Raw genomic sequence first — 16,378 nt, forward strand, 5'->3', positions numbered from 1 at the left:
AATAAGTCTTTTGGAAGAGAATATAGGCAGTACACTCTTTGACCTCAGTTTCAAAAGAATCTTTTCGGACACTGTAACTCCTCAGTTGAGGGAAACAATAGAAAGAATAAACAAATGGGACTTCATCAGACTAAAGAGCTTCTTCAAGGCAAGGGAAAACAGGATTGAAACAAAAAAACAGCTCACTAATTGGGAAAAAATATTTACAAGCCACTTATCCGACAAAGGGTTAATCTCCATAATATACAAAGAACTCACACTGCTTAACAACAAAAAAACAAACAACCCGATCAAAAAATGGGCAGAGGACATGAACAGACATTTCTCAAAAGAAGATATGAATATGGCCAATAGACACATGAAAAGATGTTCATCATCGCTAATCATCAGGGAAATGCAAATCAAAACTACACTAAGATATCACCTTACCCCCGTTAGATTGGCAAAAACATCCAAAACCAAGAACGACAAATGTTGGAGAGGTTGTGGAGAAAGAGGAACCCTCATACACTGTTGGTGGGAATGCAAACTGGTACAGCCACTATGGAAAACAGTATGGAGATTTCTCAAAACGTTAAAAATAGAAATACCCTATGACCCAGCCATCCCATTACTGGGTATCTATCCTAAGAACCTGATATCAGATATCTCAAGAGTCCGTTGCACCCCTATGTTCATCGCAGCATTATTTACAATAGCCAAGACGTGGAACCAGCCTACATGCCCAGAAACCGATGAGTGGATAAAGAAGATGTGGTATATATACACAATGGAATACTACTCAGCCATAAAAAAAGACGAAACTGGCCCATTCACAACAACGTGGATGGACCTCGAGGGCATTATGTTAAGCGAAATAAGTCAGTCAGAGAAAGACGAACTCTATATGACTCCACTCATAGGTGGAATTTAGTATATTGAGAAGGAGATCTGATCGGTGGTTACCAGGGAAAAGGGGGGGTGGGGGGAGGGTACGGAGGGGGATGTGGTGTACCCACAACATGACTAACAAAAATGTACAACTGAAATCTCACAAGGTTGTAATCTATCATAACATTAATAAAAAAAAAAAAAAGAATTTGAAAAAAAAAAAAAGAAAGAAACACTCCTATCCCCACCTTCAGAAAAAGAGAAACTAAAGAATACCAAGTAAGAAATCATCTTCGCTTAAGAACATCTCTCCATTTTGTCATATGCAGAGCGTTCTCTAAAAAAAAGCATACTGTATAACATGGTGACCATAGTTAACAATACTGCATTGTATATTTGAAAGTTGCTGAGAGTGGATCTTAAAAGTTCTCACCACAAAAAAAAAAAAAAATTGAGGCCAGACCCGTGTCCGAGTGGTTAAAGTTCTGCACTCCAGTTCAGCAGCCCAGGTTCGCAGGGTTGGATCCTGGGTGCAGACCTACTCTACTCATCAGCCATGCTGTGGAGGCATCCCACACACAAAATAGAGGAAGACTGGCACAGCTGTTAGCTCAGGGCGAATCTTCCTCAAGCAAAGAAAAAAGAAGAGGAATGGGAGGGGGGAGCGAGGAGGGCAAAGGGGTGATTAGGGTCACATGTGAGGGGATGCACTATAATTAGTGTTCGGGTGGTGAACATGATGTAATGTATCCAGAATTTGAAATATGATGTACATCCAAAAAAAATAAAAATTTAAAAATAAATAAATAAATAAAACTACAGTAAAATCAGCCAAAAAATAAAATAAAATAAAATAAAATTTAAACAACAAAAAAAAGAAGAGGAATGGCAACTGTTAGCTTGGGATGAATCTTCCTCACCAAAAAAAAAAAAAGTAACTATGTGAGGTGATGGATGTGTTAACTAACCTTATTATGGTAATCATTTCACAATATATACATATATCAAATCATTACACTGTACAACTTAAATTTACACAATGCTAAATATTCATTATATCTCAATAAAGTAGAGGGGAAATTTTTTTAATTAAAAACATGTTAAAATCTATTTTTTTCCATTTAGATAAATAATAAAATTGAATAGAATACCTCCATTAGTAATGGAGAAGATCCACCAGAATTCTAGGATATTACTCTAATAAACTAGAGGAGAAAGACCAAAAAAGAGAGAAAATAAAGAAAACGTGTCTATGAAGGCCAGACAAAAGGTCAAACATTTTTTCATTTTAAAAAAAGGGAAGGTAAAAAGATGAGCTAAGATTTATCGCATGCCTATCATGTGCCAGGCATTTCACAAAAGCTATCTCGTTTGCTCTTCCCAATCTGAAGCAAGCAAATCGAGTCGCAGGTAATTACCTGCTCAATATTAAACAGCTGGTAAGTGAAGCAACTGGGATTCAATCTCAAATTTCTTTAACTCCAAAGTATTTTCTAATGTTAATAAAACTATCCAAAACTTGGAACTAAGGCAGTTGGGCAGGACCAGAGAGAGGCTGGGAGTGGAGGGGGTACCATATGCTCTCAAGGTCATACTGTAGCATCACTGAACAAGCCCTTCTAGGGATTATTTCTCTAGAAGGCACTTATGTTTGACTTTGCTATTTACTATCTGATTAGAACCCAGACACTGTGAGGTTACATTTTAACTTTACAGGTAGACTTTTAGATGGTAGAAAAACCTCAAAGATTATAGTTTTATTGCCCTAAAGGACATTAGCCAGTTTTACGTATAGCCTAGCAATCTTAATATAACATTATTTTTTTTTCAGCCTATAAATATTCAGTTCCTCAGATACCCTTTGAATCAGTTTACCATCTCACTAGTTTCTTCATTGATAGGTTAAATAAAACTTTGATGCGTTCATTTTATATCTTTATAACAGTCACATTTCTAATTTTCGGAAATTACACTTTGACATTAATAGTGACAACACACTCTCTCCCTGGGTACCAGCTCCTTGGGAACACTAACGTGGGTTCCACCCGGGGGATAAAATGCCAGAAGTCAAAGAGGCTGTCTGCTAACATACCATATATCCAGGGACCAACTGCTTCCTTTTCCTTCTGTCTCTCTAGGTCCCGACCCCCTGTCAAATTCCACCCCTTCCTGCTAGTGCCTCAGAGAGCCCCTTTCCTGTGTGGGGTCTCATCAGGACCCCTAGGTTTGGCACTTGATCTGCAGCAGATTACTAGTCAACAGCCTCCCACTGAGCACTAAGTATACTCCATATATTCTTCGTGTGGTAAAACGAGATTTCTCTACCTGTGGTCTCTATGCTTCTCCATACTCACCACCAACTTCCCAGTGCTTCTCCAGCGCTGGTTTTCATTTCCCCAGGGATTACCAGAAGCTGGTTTCCCTTAAACCTCCCAGTACTGGGTAGGCTTACCATGTGGACTCCAGTTAAAACACATACAGTCAGAGAGGCATCCAGAATCCTTCTAGTTTAAGGAAAGTAAGACAGGAAAGCTCACGCCGCTAACAAATACGACACGCTCACAGGAAAGCCTCAGTGTTTAGTTCCTTCTTGAAGGCTCTGGACTTGCCTCCCTGTTCCCACTCTGGGCCAACCAAAAGGGGCTACTACCCCTGGGCCTAGTGTAACAAATGTTTAACTGAGCCACACCTGGCTCCTAATTATACTCTGCATCAAAATGGTACCTGCCTTTTTCAAGAGCTTATGTTGACTCCCTGGCTGGACTCAAGGGCCATCATACTCCTTTTGAATCCACTTTATAACCCAGCACAGTGCTTCGCATTTCACAGGCTCTTAGCAAATAATTGTTGGCTGTCTGGCTGGCTGAGTACCCTGTCTTGAGATGGAAGGTCCTTATCTAGAGCGGTTTCATTTTGCAGTTTAGCAAACAGGTTAGCCCTGTTAGGTGAATTCCCTGGAGGACCTTCTGGATGCAAGGCTAGCACCCCAGGGCCTGCTCGCGGCTGGGTGGGGGCGCCAGAACCCCCCTGCCCCCCAGATGGATGGAGGACCCTGGTCATGGAAAAGGACGGGAAGTAAGGAAAGGGGATGGGGGTGCTGCATCAACAACGAAGAGTTTTCTAAACAATTTTCCTCTTAATTCATTAACTTTGTCATCTTCTGAGAAGCAAAAATGCACACAAGTACATTTAAGTGACAGCAGGTCCTTAATCAATATTTATTTAAGAATCTTAAATAATGACGATACTAATGATGGAAAGGTATATATTCTTTTTATCCCTAGTGGGGAGAGGCAAAGAATAAAGATAACAAATATGCTATTAACAGCAGTAATTTAATACTCTGTATTAATTTCCAAAGAGACCAAATAGATTAACAGACTTTTCAGGCTTCTCCACTGGAATTTTTATTTACTTTGAGGTGTGAAAAGGAATATGTGGGAAATGTTACTCCAAGAAGGAAGAGGAAGTAGGACGGAACATGGTTAAAATTCAAACTAGGTAGTGAAACCCAAAAAGTCGAACCTCTCCTCCAGGACCTCTTCCTCTCTCCTCTTACCTCTTCTTCTTCCTCCTCCTCCTCTTCCTCCTCCTCCTCCTCCTCCGCCTCTTCCTCCATTTTCCCCTCTCTCATATAGATGACTTCACGGGTCTGTGAGCTGACGCCACCATGTTCTCATTTAACTGTTCTTCTTGAGGAAGGGATAACAAGGTTTGATGGGGCTCTGGAGACACCTTCCTCATCAATGAGAACTACCCCCCAACCCCACAGCAGCAGACCCTCCTACCTGGAGCTCTCACCCAACATTCCATTCTATTGACCACGGAAGCTGCATGTTTGGTACCATGGACTCAAAGAATCCCAGAGCTGCTGAGAACTCTGACAAGTCACAGATTCTAAGCCTGGCTCTGGGGCACATCTGGACCATTCCCAGGAAGATGAGACATGAAGAGGATGCCCCAACCTCCCCTGGGACGAGGGCAGGGAGTAAGAGCCATGGGCACTGGGTCCTAAGGATTGCACACACTCCCCTGCATGACATTCACCCCTGGTGAATCTAGATGATCAAAATGGGAAACCAGACTGACACTGGTTGTCACACTTTATCATTATCATAGAGACACACCAGGAGGATTCCTCAAATATTGGATGCAAATCTTTTCACACATAAAAGGAGAAGGCACACTGCTAGTTAAAGAATCATATTAGGAATATGTAAACTTAAATAACATCATTCCCCACTATAATTTCAATGAAGGGTTGAAAGTTCTCGAAATCAGGATTAACTAATTTAAAATATACATCTATTACGGGTGTGTGAAGTGACTTTTAGAAGGAAGATTGGGCAAAGAATTTTTTTTTAAAAAAATATATGTGCCCTGAGCTCATCTGTCAGGAATAATTTTTCATTCTGCTCACATTTGCCATCCATTTCTCTGTAATCTATTTGTCAAGCTCAAAAAAGAAGGGCCATGGCCTTCTGGAGCACTGAAACTCCTCAACGGGATCCCGAGGGCGACCACCAACTGCAGCTTAAATGCGATGCTACATTTTTTTAAATTTCCTATTGTATGAGGGAGCATCAATACCCTGAAACCCTTTGAAGCCAAAAGTAAAACTCAGCTTCAGCAACCCTATTACCGGGTATGAAGGGGCAAACATCACTCACACCTCCCGTTAAAGGACTAACACCAAGGCGAGTTCTCTGCGAAAGCTTAACTGACCCTCAGAGCTCCACTCAAAGGGAAGGGAAGCCACTGGGGCCCAGCCACCAGAGGCCAGTCACGCTCCCATCCCCACCCCACCCTTCCAGTGAACAAAACGTGACCTTCCCAAGGTTTAAAAAGATCAGACTACGAATGCAATTCTCAAACAGAGCAGAGAGAAAAGAAAAAAGAACGTGACACAGAGTTCATCTTCTGAATCTGCCTGGAAGTTTTGTAAAATCCAGGTTTTTTTGGATACACTTACTCAAAAACTGGAGGTTTGCAAACATTATCTTAAATTAGAGTTTTTACATTTTTAATAATACAAACGGTAAAAATCAGCTGCCAGAAGAAAAGATTTGTGCCTTAGAAATTTTTACTTTAAACATTCACCACTTGAGATTGAAAATAATTTCACACATTCTCCAAGCGAAGCATGAATATAGTTCTATAGCTGCTCTCACGACACAGGAGTAGCTTTAAGATAACCCTGTATAAGTTCTTTCTTCTTTTTAAAGACGTACTTACCAAAAATCACTAACCTGACAGTGAAAACTGGGGACACAGAGAAACAGTCACTTTACTAGGAAGAACTACTTGGAACACATAAATAAACTGAGCACATTTTTACTAAGCAACTATTACATGTCAGTGAGTTAGGTTTTATTCAAGGATTCACTCCAACATGAGAGTGGGAATGTAGTACGTTTCCAATGCAGGACAGTGGGAAACATAAATTTCAGCCTGGAAGTTAGACCTGTCTGGGTCTGAATCTCGGCTCTATCCCGGCCCTGGGCGGGTTCTAGTCCTCTGAATCCTCTCCTTTCTGATGGGTAGATGGGGATTCCAACCACCTCCCCGGATTGTTGTGTGGATGCTAGTGACATATTTGAGGTCTGACTTGAAACAGGCTCAGTATATACAATTCCACAGGATACTAAATTCTCAGGTATGGGATCAATCAGTGGACTCATGGAGACAGAGCTGGGATCCTTCACTGTACTTCCTCTACAACTCTTTTTCACACCAAAGATTCTGCGCCCCCTTTTGGAAGAGAGAAAAGAAGATGAATGTGGAAATATTTATAGCAAACACCATACTCAAAAATTTTAACTGCCCTTACTTCTCCCCTCTGAAAATGCCTTCGCCTCCTATCCCTTAATGCCCAGACCTTTCTTACTCAGTAGGTTACCAGCGTGATAAACATAATTTATGGGCACAGAGCCCAGGACCTCAGCTCACTGGGAAGCAGACTGACCTTGGCCAACACAGTGTGACCTTGGCCAATATACTCAACCTGTCAGAGCTCCAGCCTCCTCACAAGTAAAGCAGAGAAGTTGGCATAGATACCATCCCTTACTCAAACTTCTAAATTCTCTGCAATAAACAGAAATCCTCTGCAAGAAGTCAGCTGTTTGTCCATCAGACACCTCTCAGGGAAGGCTGGTATTCAGAGGGACTGTACTAAATAGAGCGCCAGACTTCTCAAAGCCATACCAGTGGTCCTAACTTAATCCTGGATAGCTGGCTAGTGTAAGTACCAAGACAAGCAGTTCACACAATGATTCTTTGGAATTTCTAACAACTTCTAGCCAAGCACAGAGAAACCAGGAGAATTCAAAAGGAACCACCAGATGTCACTCTCACAAAAAATAACAACTGCTTTAGTTTCTACTAACACACAGATGAGTGTTTGAAAAAAAGGACTGTTAACTTTACAAAGAGGAAAAAAAATCTCCCTTTCTGCATTTCATTATAAATATAGAGTTGAGTTGCAGCTGAAGGCCATGGTTAAGTTCTAAGGTCAGTACTTAAAACGAAAATAAGGAATAATAAAAATTACCATTGAACAAATGCTTTAAATTGCCATCACAATAGAGTACACGTGGTTTTGGAGATAACCTCATAGAGGAATGGGCATATACAAGCAAAAAATGTGTACAGTGATGGATGGAGTGTAATAAAGACTGAATATGCAAAATAGAAGTCTTTTACAATGATGTATTGTTGAATTTGCTTAACATAAATGAGTAAACTATTTTACTCTCCTGTACCTATGCCTCAGCTACTATTTTTACAGTTGTAATATGAACCTTGGCAATGACTTATATGTCAAGTATCTCAAGTGCCAACCCTACCTAATCTACAGTAAACAGAGGAATGGCTAGGGCATTCCATTTTTGCAGGGGAGTAATTTTACACAAAACAAAGAAATAGAACCAAGAGACTGAGTTTTAACTGTTTAATTTGGAAACCATCACTAGTGGAGGTGTTTTTAAAATTAAAATGAACAGAGTTTATAGGATCTTCCCATGAGTAAATAATCGCAAATTCCATTTAACACCCAGGCACTAGGTTGGACACTTAAATGCTTATTTCTAATTCATAAACCATCATAAAAAGTGACCTTTTCAGGGCCGGCCCAGTGGGGCAGTGGCTAAGATCACGTGTTCTGCTTCGGCAGCCCGGGGACGGCAGGTTCGGATCCCGGGTGCGAAACTACACACTGCTCATCAAGGTGTCCCACATACAAAATAGAGGAAGATTGGCATAGATGTTAGCTCAGTGACAAGCTTCCTCAAGCAAAACGAAGAAGATTAGCAACAGATGTTAGCTCAGGGCGAATCTTTCTCAGCAAAAAAAAAAAAACAAAAAAAACAAAAAAAAGAGTAAGCATTTCATCTCTATTATTACTACTATGACTATGTTCTGATAATAATAATAAATAACAGGTAACACCACTAAGTGCGAAGCACTGCTCTAAATCCTTATCAAGCATTAACTCATTTAATCTTCGTAAAGACCCCATGAGACAGGACAATTATTATATCCAAATGAGGAAACTAAGACTCATGGAAATTTAATTAACTTATCCAACATCCCATAGCTGAGCAGTTTTTCCATCTGTGCAGTGGGAAGAATGCCACTTAATTTACAGCATTGCTGTGAGGTTGAACTGAGATAATGTATTTAATGCACCCAGCACAGTGCTGACACGGAAGACACTAATAAGTAATCTCTTTTGTTGTCGTTAAAGTGCTTCTATGGCTGAAAGTCTCCATTGCAGCCTAAGGATAGGCAAACAGAGACGGGGCCAGCCCTGTGGCCTAATAATGGTCAAGTTCGGAGCGCTCTGCTTCAGCAGCCCGGGTTCAGTTCCCGGGCAGCAACCTACATTACTCGTTGGTGGTCACATGTGGCAGCAACCCACATACAAAATAGAAGAAGGTGGCACAGATGTTAGCTCAGGGTGAATTTTCCTCAGCAAAAAGAAAAAAAGATAAATGAAATCTCTTGCAACATCTTGCTCCACTCTCAAACTTCCTAGCTATACCAGAAAAATGGCAGAATTAGCATTTCCTTTGGTAGCTCTGCTCCAAAGTCAGCGTCTTAAAAAGAGACCACAGGGGCCAGCCAGGTGGCGCAGCAGTTAAGTTCACGCACTGCATGTCAGTGGCCCAGGGTTTGCCAGTTGGAATCCTGGGTATGGACCTACACAACCCTTGTCAAGCCATGCTGTGACAGGCGTCCCAAATATAAAGTAGAGGAAGATGGGCACAGATGTTCATTCAGGGCCAGTCTTCTTCAGCAAAAAGAGGAGGATTGGCAGCAGACGTTAGCTCAGGGCTATAATCTTCCTCAAAAAAAAAAGAGACCACAGAATCTTGTCACTTAATATCGTGCTCAGAAGAGGCAATTCCCAAAGAGTAAAGCTTCCAAGGTGACAGCAAACTGAGAAAGCCCAAAATTCGGGAAAGATGAGGTAAGAGGGCTTGAGCTCCTGTGGGTTCTAATCCCAGTTTCACCACTCACTCACTTTGTGACCTAGGGCAAGCTACTTTCCTTCTTTGTGCCTCAGTTTCCCATCTCACTGGGTTGTCCAGGAATAAACAACACATGTGAAAAGCACAAAGAACAAAGCATCCAGTACCAAACATTAGTTATTATCACTATTATTATGAGGACTTGAATTGCATATGCTGCAGCCTGCAGAAGGTTGGGCAGTAGACAGATTTGGCACTAAGAACTCTGGTTCTGCTTCCCCCTGGCTTACATATCTGGTGTCGCCAGATAGATCAGGCCACCACCACAGAGGTCAGCAAACTACAACCAATGCGCCAACTCCAGCCTGCTGCCTGTTTTTGTAAATAAAGTTTTATTGGAACACTGCCTGCTCATTCAGCTATTAACATAATGTCTATGGTTGTTTTCCTGTTACAACCACAGAGCTAAGGAGTTGCAAGTGAGACCACATGATCTACAAAGCCAAAAATATTTACTCTCTGGCCTTTTACAGAAAAAGTTTGCCTCCTTTTGCACAAATGGATAAAACTTCCTTCTCTAATCCCATTGGCTGTTTTGAGGATAGAATGAGAAACAGATATAAAAAATCTAAAAAATTGTAAGAACTACTTACCAAAAAAAAAAAACCCTACAGCCTTCAAGCCTTCAATTCGAGGGGGAAATAATGCAAGAACATAGGCTGTAGAGTCCCACCAACAGCTCCATCACTTATTAACTGCGTGTGGCCTTGGGCAAGTTACTTAGCTTCGCTAAGATTCATATTCATCCTTGTAAAATGTGAATAACACAAATAAACTTATGGGTTGAAAGAATTAAATGAGATGTCTGTGGGGTTTAGCATGGTATCTGGTCCACAGTAAGTACTGATAATGTCAACTCTCATTAAATTATTGCTTTCATTATTATTACTGCAGAGAAAATTCCTATGTCCAAATATTGGACCACTCAGACAGTACTTTCCCTCCCAGAGCATTTACCCTCATGAGAAACAGGTGCCAGCAAAGCAGAGCCACTGAGAACTGTAACCTGTTCTTCTGGAGCAGTCTAAGAGAGAAAAGACTAAGACTTCGAGATATTCATTTCTGTTGAGACTAAATTCTCTTCCCATTCCACCAACATTCCCCTCTCAACAGCAAGAAATTTTCATCAAGAAACTAAATGCCTACCTACACATTTGTGTTCGGTAGACAAACTTTATACTGTAAAACCAATTAACTGAATCAATTCCATCATAAGGGAAATGCTGACATTTTAGTTTCCAACAAGAATCAGTTAAATATGGAAACTTATTCAAAACCAGCAGAAAGGAGAAGCTTCCAGAAGAGATTAGTATAATAGATCATATAATTAGAATCTGGAATTTAATATACATTATACATCAAAAAAATTTTTTAAGAATTTAAAATTCTAAACATGTAAAAGACAAATACTAAAATTCTGGTAAAACTAATGAATTAAAAAGAATTTAAAATAACTGCAGAGGAGCCCCAGGGAACTGATGCATTGGGGTCGATGCAAATGTTCGATATCTTGATTATAGTGGTGGTTAAACGGGAGGATAAGGGCCGGCCCTGTGGCTCAGTGGCTAAGTTGCGCACTCTGCTTCGGCAGCCCAGGGTTTCCCTGGTTCGGATCCTGGGCACGGCCATGGCATCAGGCGATGCTGAGATGGTGTCCCACGTGCCACAATTAGAAGGACTCACAACTAAAATATGCAACTATGTACTGGGGGGATTTGGGGAGAAAAAGCAGAAAAAAAATAAATGGGTGGATACATTTATGAAATAATCTGTACACTTAACATGATGCATTTTATTGCATGTAAATTATACCTCGATAAAGCTGGTTTTTAAAAGAATTTGGGAAAAAGTAAATACAAAAAATTTCCACACTAAGTGTTAAAAATGTGGATGCTAATGATATCACAATGGCTAACACTCTACGACACTCTTTACGTGCCAAGCACTGTTCTACACACTTTTACAAATATTAACTCACTTGCTCTTCATAACAACCCTCTGAAGTGGCTTAGTATTATCCCCAGTTTACCAAGGATGAAACTGGGACACAGAGGATTAAGTAACTTGCCCAAGGTCACAAAGCATCTAAGTGACAGAATCTGGATTTGAACCCACAAAGTCCAACTTCACAATCAGTGATCTATATTCATTCTCATTAAAACCTTTCAAACTGTTTTTTGAGAAACAAATCTTGTAAATTCAAAAAACTGAGCTACTTTACAAAATGAACTTCATCAAACTGAACCAGAGCTACAGAGACAGTCTAACTTCTCTTCACACCATCTATCTTAATGGCAAAATTAGGCATGTGGTTATTTGTTTGCTGGCTGTCTTCCCTCCGGGCTGCAGGTTCCATGAGGCACATCCTCTGAGCAGCAGGCACAGTGCCTACACACGGCAGCTGCGCCAGAAATCCCACTTGAAGGAAGGAATAAAGAAACAAATGAGTGGATCCAGGAACATACAAATGCATTTAGTTATACCTCAAGAGTCACTGTAGACTGAAATTTTGTTCACGTGTGTGTGTGTGTGTACACACTAGTTTCTTAAGTCAATGTAAAGGTCATGATGATTAATAAGCTATAAAACTGTTACTGAACACGTCAGCTCTCTGTCACTATGGGGATACGTAAAATATTTTTTAGCACATTTATGCACCAAGCATTATGCTTTGCATTTTAATATATGGTCTCATATAAACCAGACAGCGTTTCTCTAAAATAGGTGCAACTATCATCCGGGAGCTAATAAATGGTTTACACACAGGCCTATCCGCCTTTGCAGCCTGAGCTCCTATTCCTCACGCCGTGGAACCACAGGAGGAGTTCCAAGGTTACCTGAAAGGAAAGCATTTCACAAGGATTTTTCCTGCCAATTAAAACTGTGGAATTGACACAAGAACATATATATAGAGAGAGAGAGAGAAGATAATAAAGAATGCAAACACAGATTCTTACACACATAGGAATTTATTTTATGATTCAGTTAAAATTTTCAATTGGAGGAAAAATAACGAATTATTTAATAAATGATGCTGAGGAAATTGGTTGTCTTTTGGGACAAAAATGAAATTAAACTCATATACAAATTTCCAGATAGATTAAAGAGATATACATAAAAACAAGAGATGAATGTATGGAGAATTTTTTTTATATAATCTTGAAACAGAGACAATCTTTCTAAGTAAAGCACAAAACCCAGAAGCCATAAGGAAAGAGCAAAAGATTTGGCTATAGGAAATGTTTAAACTTCCAAGCTAAGCAAATAGCTAGGAGAAAACATTTAAGGCACCTTTACCAGACCAAAAAAATAATATCCATAATATTAAAATATTCCATACTATTAAAATATTCATACATGTGCACAAGGGTCATGTAGTATGGTACATATTGTACTGGAAAAAATCAGAAATTCCCCAAATGATCTTCTATAGGGAAGTAGTTAAATAAATTATGGCACAATCATATTACCCAATTTTCTTCAGTCATTATATAAAGAATAAAGCAAATAGTGGAAAATATCTCTAAGAAATATTAAACAAAAAGCCTTGTCCTGGGAAAGGTGTATGGTCTAAGAACCCACTTACATTTATAAAAACTCAATCCTGATTTCTTCTGAGGAGGGGAAGGAGGAAATAGCAAAGGGAAAGATCATATTCTAGCTTCTGAATGATTTAAATCTTCTACAACAAGAATGCTTTTATGGGGGCCGGCCCAGTGGCACAGTGGTTAAGTTCGCATGTTCCACTTCTCGGCGACCCAAGGTTCGCCAGTTTGGATCCTGGGTGCCGACATGGCACTGCTTGGCAAAAAGCCATGCTGTGGTAGACATCCCACATAGAAAGTAGAGGAAGATGGGCATGGATGTTAGCTCAGGGCCAGTCTTCCTCAGCAAAAAGAGGAGGATTGGCAGTAGTTAGCTCAGGGCTAATCTTCCTCAAAAAAAAAAAGTTAAAAAAAAAATTCTTTTAAATGCTTTTATGTATTATTTGTGCAATGTAAAAAATAATGAACAACTTGAACAATAAAAAAAAGGTTAAAACATAACTTTGAGATAAGCAGATCCAATATACCTAGAAAAAAACTCAAGCACAGTAAAGTAACATGACATTTCAACTAAATTTGTTTTATGACCCAGATCCTTTCCTGCCCAGTACTATAAGTGAACAGCACTTCCAATCCCTGGATAACTTTTTTGAAATTTTAGAAATTATTTAGAAATAATTTCAAACTTACAGAGAAGTTGCCAGAATTAGGAGAGTAAAAAGAATACCTGTGTGCCATTTATCCAGATTCATCTATTGTTAATATTTTGCCCCATTTGCTTTATAATCCGCTCCTTCCTCTCCCTCCCCACTTCCCAATCTCATCTTCTCTATCTAGCTTCCTAGCTAAGATTTTATTTTCTGAGCCATTTGAGAGTAAGTTACACATAATCTAGCCCTTTACCTCTAAATACTTCAGTGTGTATTTCCTAAAAATAAGGATATTCTCTTACATAACCAGAGCGCAGTTATCCACTTCAGTAAATTTAACTACTTTCAACTACTCTCCATATTCCAATTTTGTCAACTGACCCAACAATTTTCCTTTATAGCATTTCCCCTCTACAGTACAGGAGTAGTCTCAGGTCCATTCTAGCATTCAGTTATCACGTCTTCTTTATTTCCTTTCATCTGGAACATGCTCACCGCCTTTGTCTTTTATGACGCTGACATTTTTGGAGAATACAGCTCTCCCCTCCTTCTAAATAGAATCTTCATTTAAAGTTTCTCTGAGGGGCTGGACCGGTGGCACAGCGGTTAAGTGCGCACGTTCCACTTCGGCGGCCCGGGGTTTGCGGGTTTGGATCCCAGGTGCGGACACGGCACCATTTGGCAAGCCATGCTGTGGTAGGTGTTCCACTCTCAGTAGAGGAAGATGGTCATGGATGTTAGCTCAAGGCCAGTCTTCCTCAGCAAAAAGAGGAGGATTGGCAGCAGATGTTAGCTCAGGGCTAATCTTCCTCAAAAATAAATAAATAAAAATAAACTTTCTCAGATGTTTCCTCGTGATTGATTCAGGTTAGACTACTACAGAAGGGACATGGTGTCCTTGTCAGGTCATTTATATCTGGAGGCACAGATAGTCATCTGGCCCCACTGGTGATATTAACTTTGATCACCTGGCTAAGGTCTGGTCTGATTTCTCCACTGCACAGTCTTACAATTAATAAGGAGTCTGTGGTGAGACAGTATAAGACCAGGTAAATATGCTCCTCACCCAAATTTGCCCTGGATTCAGCACTATGATGAGAGCCGCCTGACTCGATCTTGACTGTGAGAGCTCAAAACTGATTTTCCAGCTCCAAGACTCCCTCTGCTTTCACCAGTGCACCTTTGGCATCCTACTGGAAGTAAAAGCCCTCCTACCCGCACTTATATACCGAGTTAGTTACCGTCAGTCTGGACTCAAGGACTCCTAGCATTCAAAATGGCCTATAATATATTACCGTCCTTAATTATTTTTAAGCTCAAATTGTCCCATATTTGGCCAAGGCAACTTTTAAATTTCTCCCTATTTACCCCACTCTGAGCATATTCTAATACCTAGAACTTGCTTATTGCGAGAATTGTTTTGCCAAGGAATCTTACAAGGTTAAGGCATATTTAAACTTTAGCAATAAGATTAAATTCTTTTTCTGATTCCCCTAATGAAAACTGATGTATGCAACCACTGACCTACATACTTAACAGACCAATGTACATTACAGAACAAACTTTATTCAAATGAGAATATTAAGGGTCTGCCTGATTGGCTGCCACCTGAGGCTACGTTTCACTATTAATTCTTAGCTGTTTACTCATTGATCTAAATACTTGGAGGGGGACCTAAAGGATGGTTGGATTTATATCAGAATAACAGACCTCTAAACTTTAACAGTCTCTTTAAATAGTTTTTTTTTTTAATTAAGGGAGAGAGAGAGCTATCTACTGTGAAAACTGGTGAAAATGTGCAGCCAATCTGAAAATAAAGCACTGGCAAAATTACGAAGCTGAGAAACAGCTGGAGACAATAGAACGAATCAATTGTAACAGAATTTTGGTTGGTCATAACAGAAACTTGAGGAACTCAGTACAATTCACAGAGACAGGAGCTTCTGAGAACCTTATAGATTTGCAGCCGTAGAGGAGTGAATTGACCCTGGGTAAAAACAAGGTTGCACCGTTGAGATATACCTGTGCAAGATCCAAAAGGCAGAGGTCATTTTCCTGCCCCTTTCTGAACTTTTCTGCTGTCAAACAAGGGTGAGGAAGCTGAGGCTGTTTCAACAGCAGTGGTCCAGAGTTCATTTTCCAGCTCCCTGCATATAAAAAGCAGTGGCAGCAGAAATTTCTCGATTCCAGATTCCCAATACCTGGATCACAGCTACCGCAAAGTACTGTGCACTCTTAGTTCTAGAATCATAAGCCACAGAATACGAGCACCTCCCCTAGTGGGTCAGTTCTGGATGAGACTGAGGGGCACTCTGAGAGGCCCCACCTAAAACAGTCCTTCAGCCCCTCATTCCCTTCTTAAACTCTTCTGACAAACTACCTACAGCAGTTTCTGCTTCCTGCACTGAAACCTGATGGAGTGAGACAGATACGAAGAAAATAAACAAACAGGATAATACTGACTGTGATCATATCTGAGAGGAAATAAACAGGATGCGTAATAGAAAAAGAGAAAGGCTGCTTTGAAGATGGAACCGGGGGAAGCTGCACTTGGAACCTGATCTTTAAAGTGAGGATGGAAAGATGAGAAGGAGCTGATGACGTGGAGGCCTGGTGAAGTCGGCCAGGCTGGGGAAACACCCATGCAAGAATACCGCAGTGGAGAAGAACTGGGCATGTTCAAAAACCTAACAGAAGCTAGGGTGGCTACAGCAGAGGAACGAAGAGGAGAGGACAGGAGAGATGAGCTGGAGGAAGAAAGCAAAAGCCAGACTATGGAGAA

At 40.3% G+C, this 16,378-nt stretch overlaps 1 protein-coding gene across 15 annotated transcripts in view; it reads right to left on the minus strand.

Annotated features, from left to right (window-relative positions):
* The window catches only part of TTC39B (tetratricopeptide repeat domain 39B), a 149,983-nt gene that overhangs the window by 121,626 nt on the left and 11,979 nt on the right, over positions 1-16,378 (minus strand). For 2 of the 15 annotated variants that reach the window (XM_070248697.1, XM_070248713.1), the window contains exons 1-2: positions 4,659-4,695; positions 4,430-4,562 (exon numbers count right to left, since the gene is read on the minus strand). The exons of 6 other annotated variants lie outside the window; for them this stretch is intronic. In XM_070248697.1, coding sequence (XP_070104798.1) covers positions 4,430-4,504 — 75 coding nt within the window. In that variant the 5' untranslated portion in view covers positions 4,505-4,562; positions 4,659-4,695. Of the gene's footprint in view, positions 1-4,429; positions 4,696-16,378 lie in introns of those variants that run through there. 7 more of the 15 variants (XM_070248699.1, XM_070248695.1, XM_070248696.1 and 4 more) reach the window with 5 other exon arrangements.

The sequence above is a fragment of the Equus caballus genome, chromosome 23 (genome assembly GCF_041296265.1).
Source record: "Equus caballus isolate H_3958 breed thoroughbred chromosome 23, TB-T2T, whole genome shotgun sequence".
NCBI classification, from domain to species: Eukaryota; Metazoa; Chordata; class Mammalia; order Perissodactyla; family Equidae; genus Equus; species Equus caballus.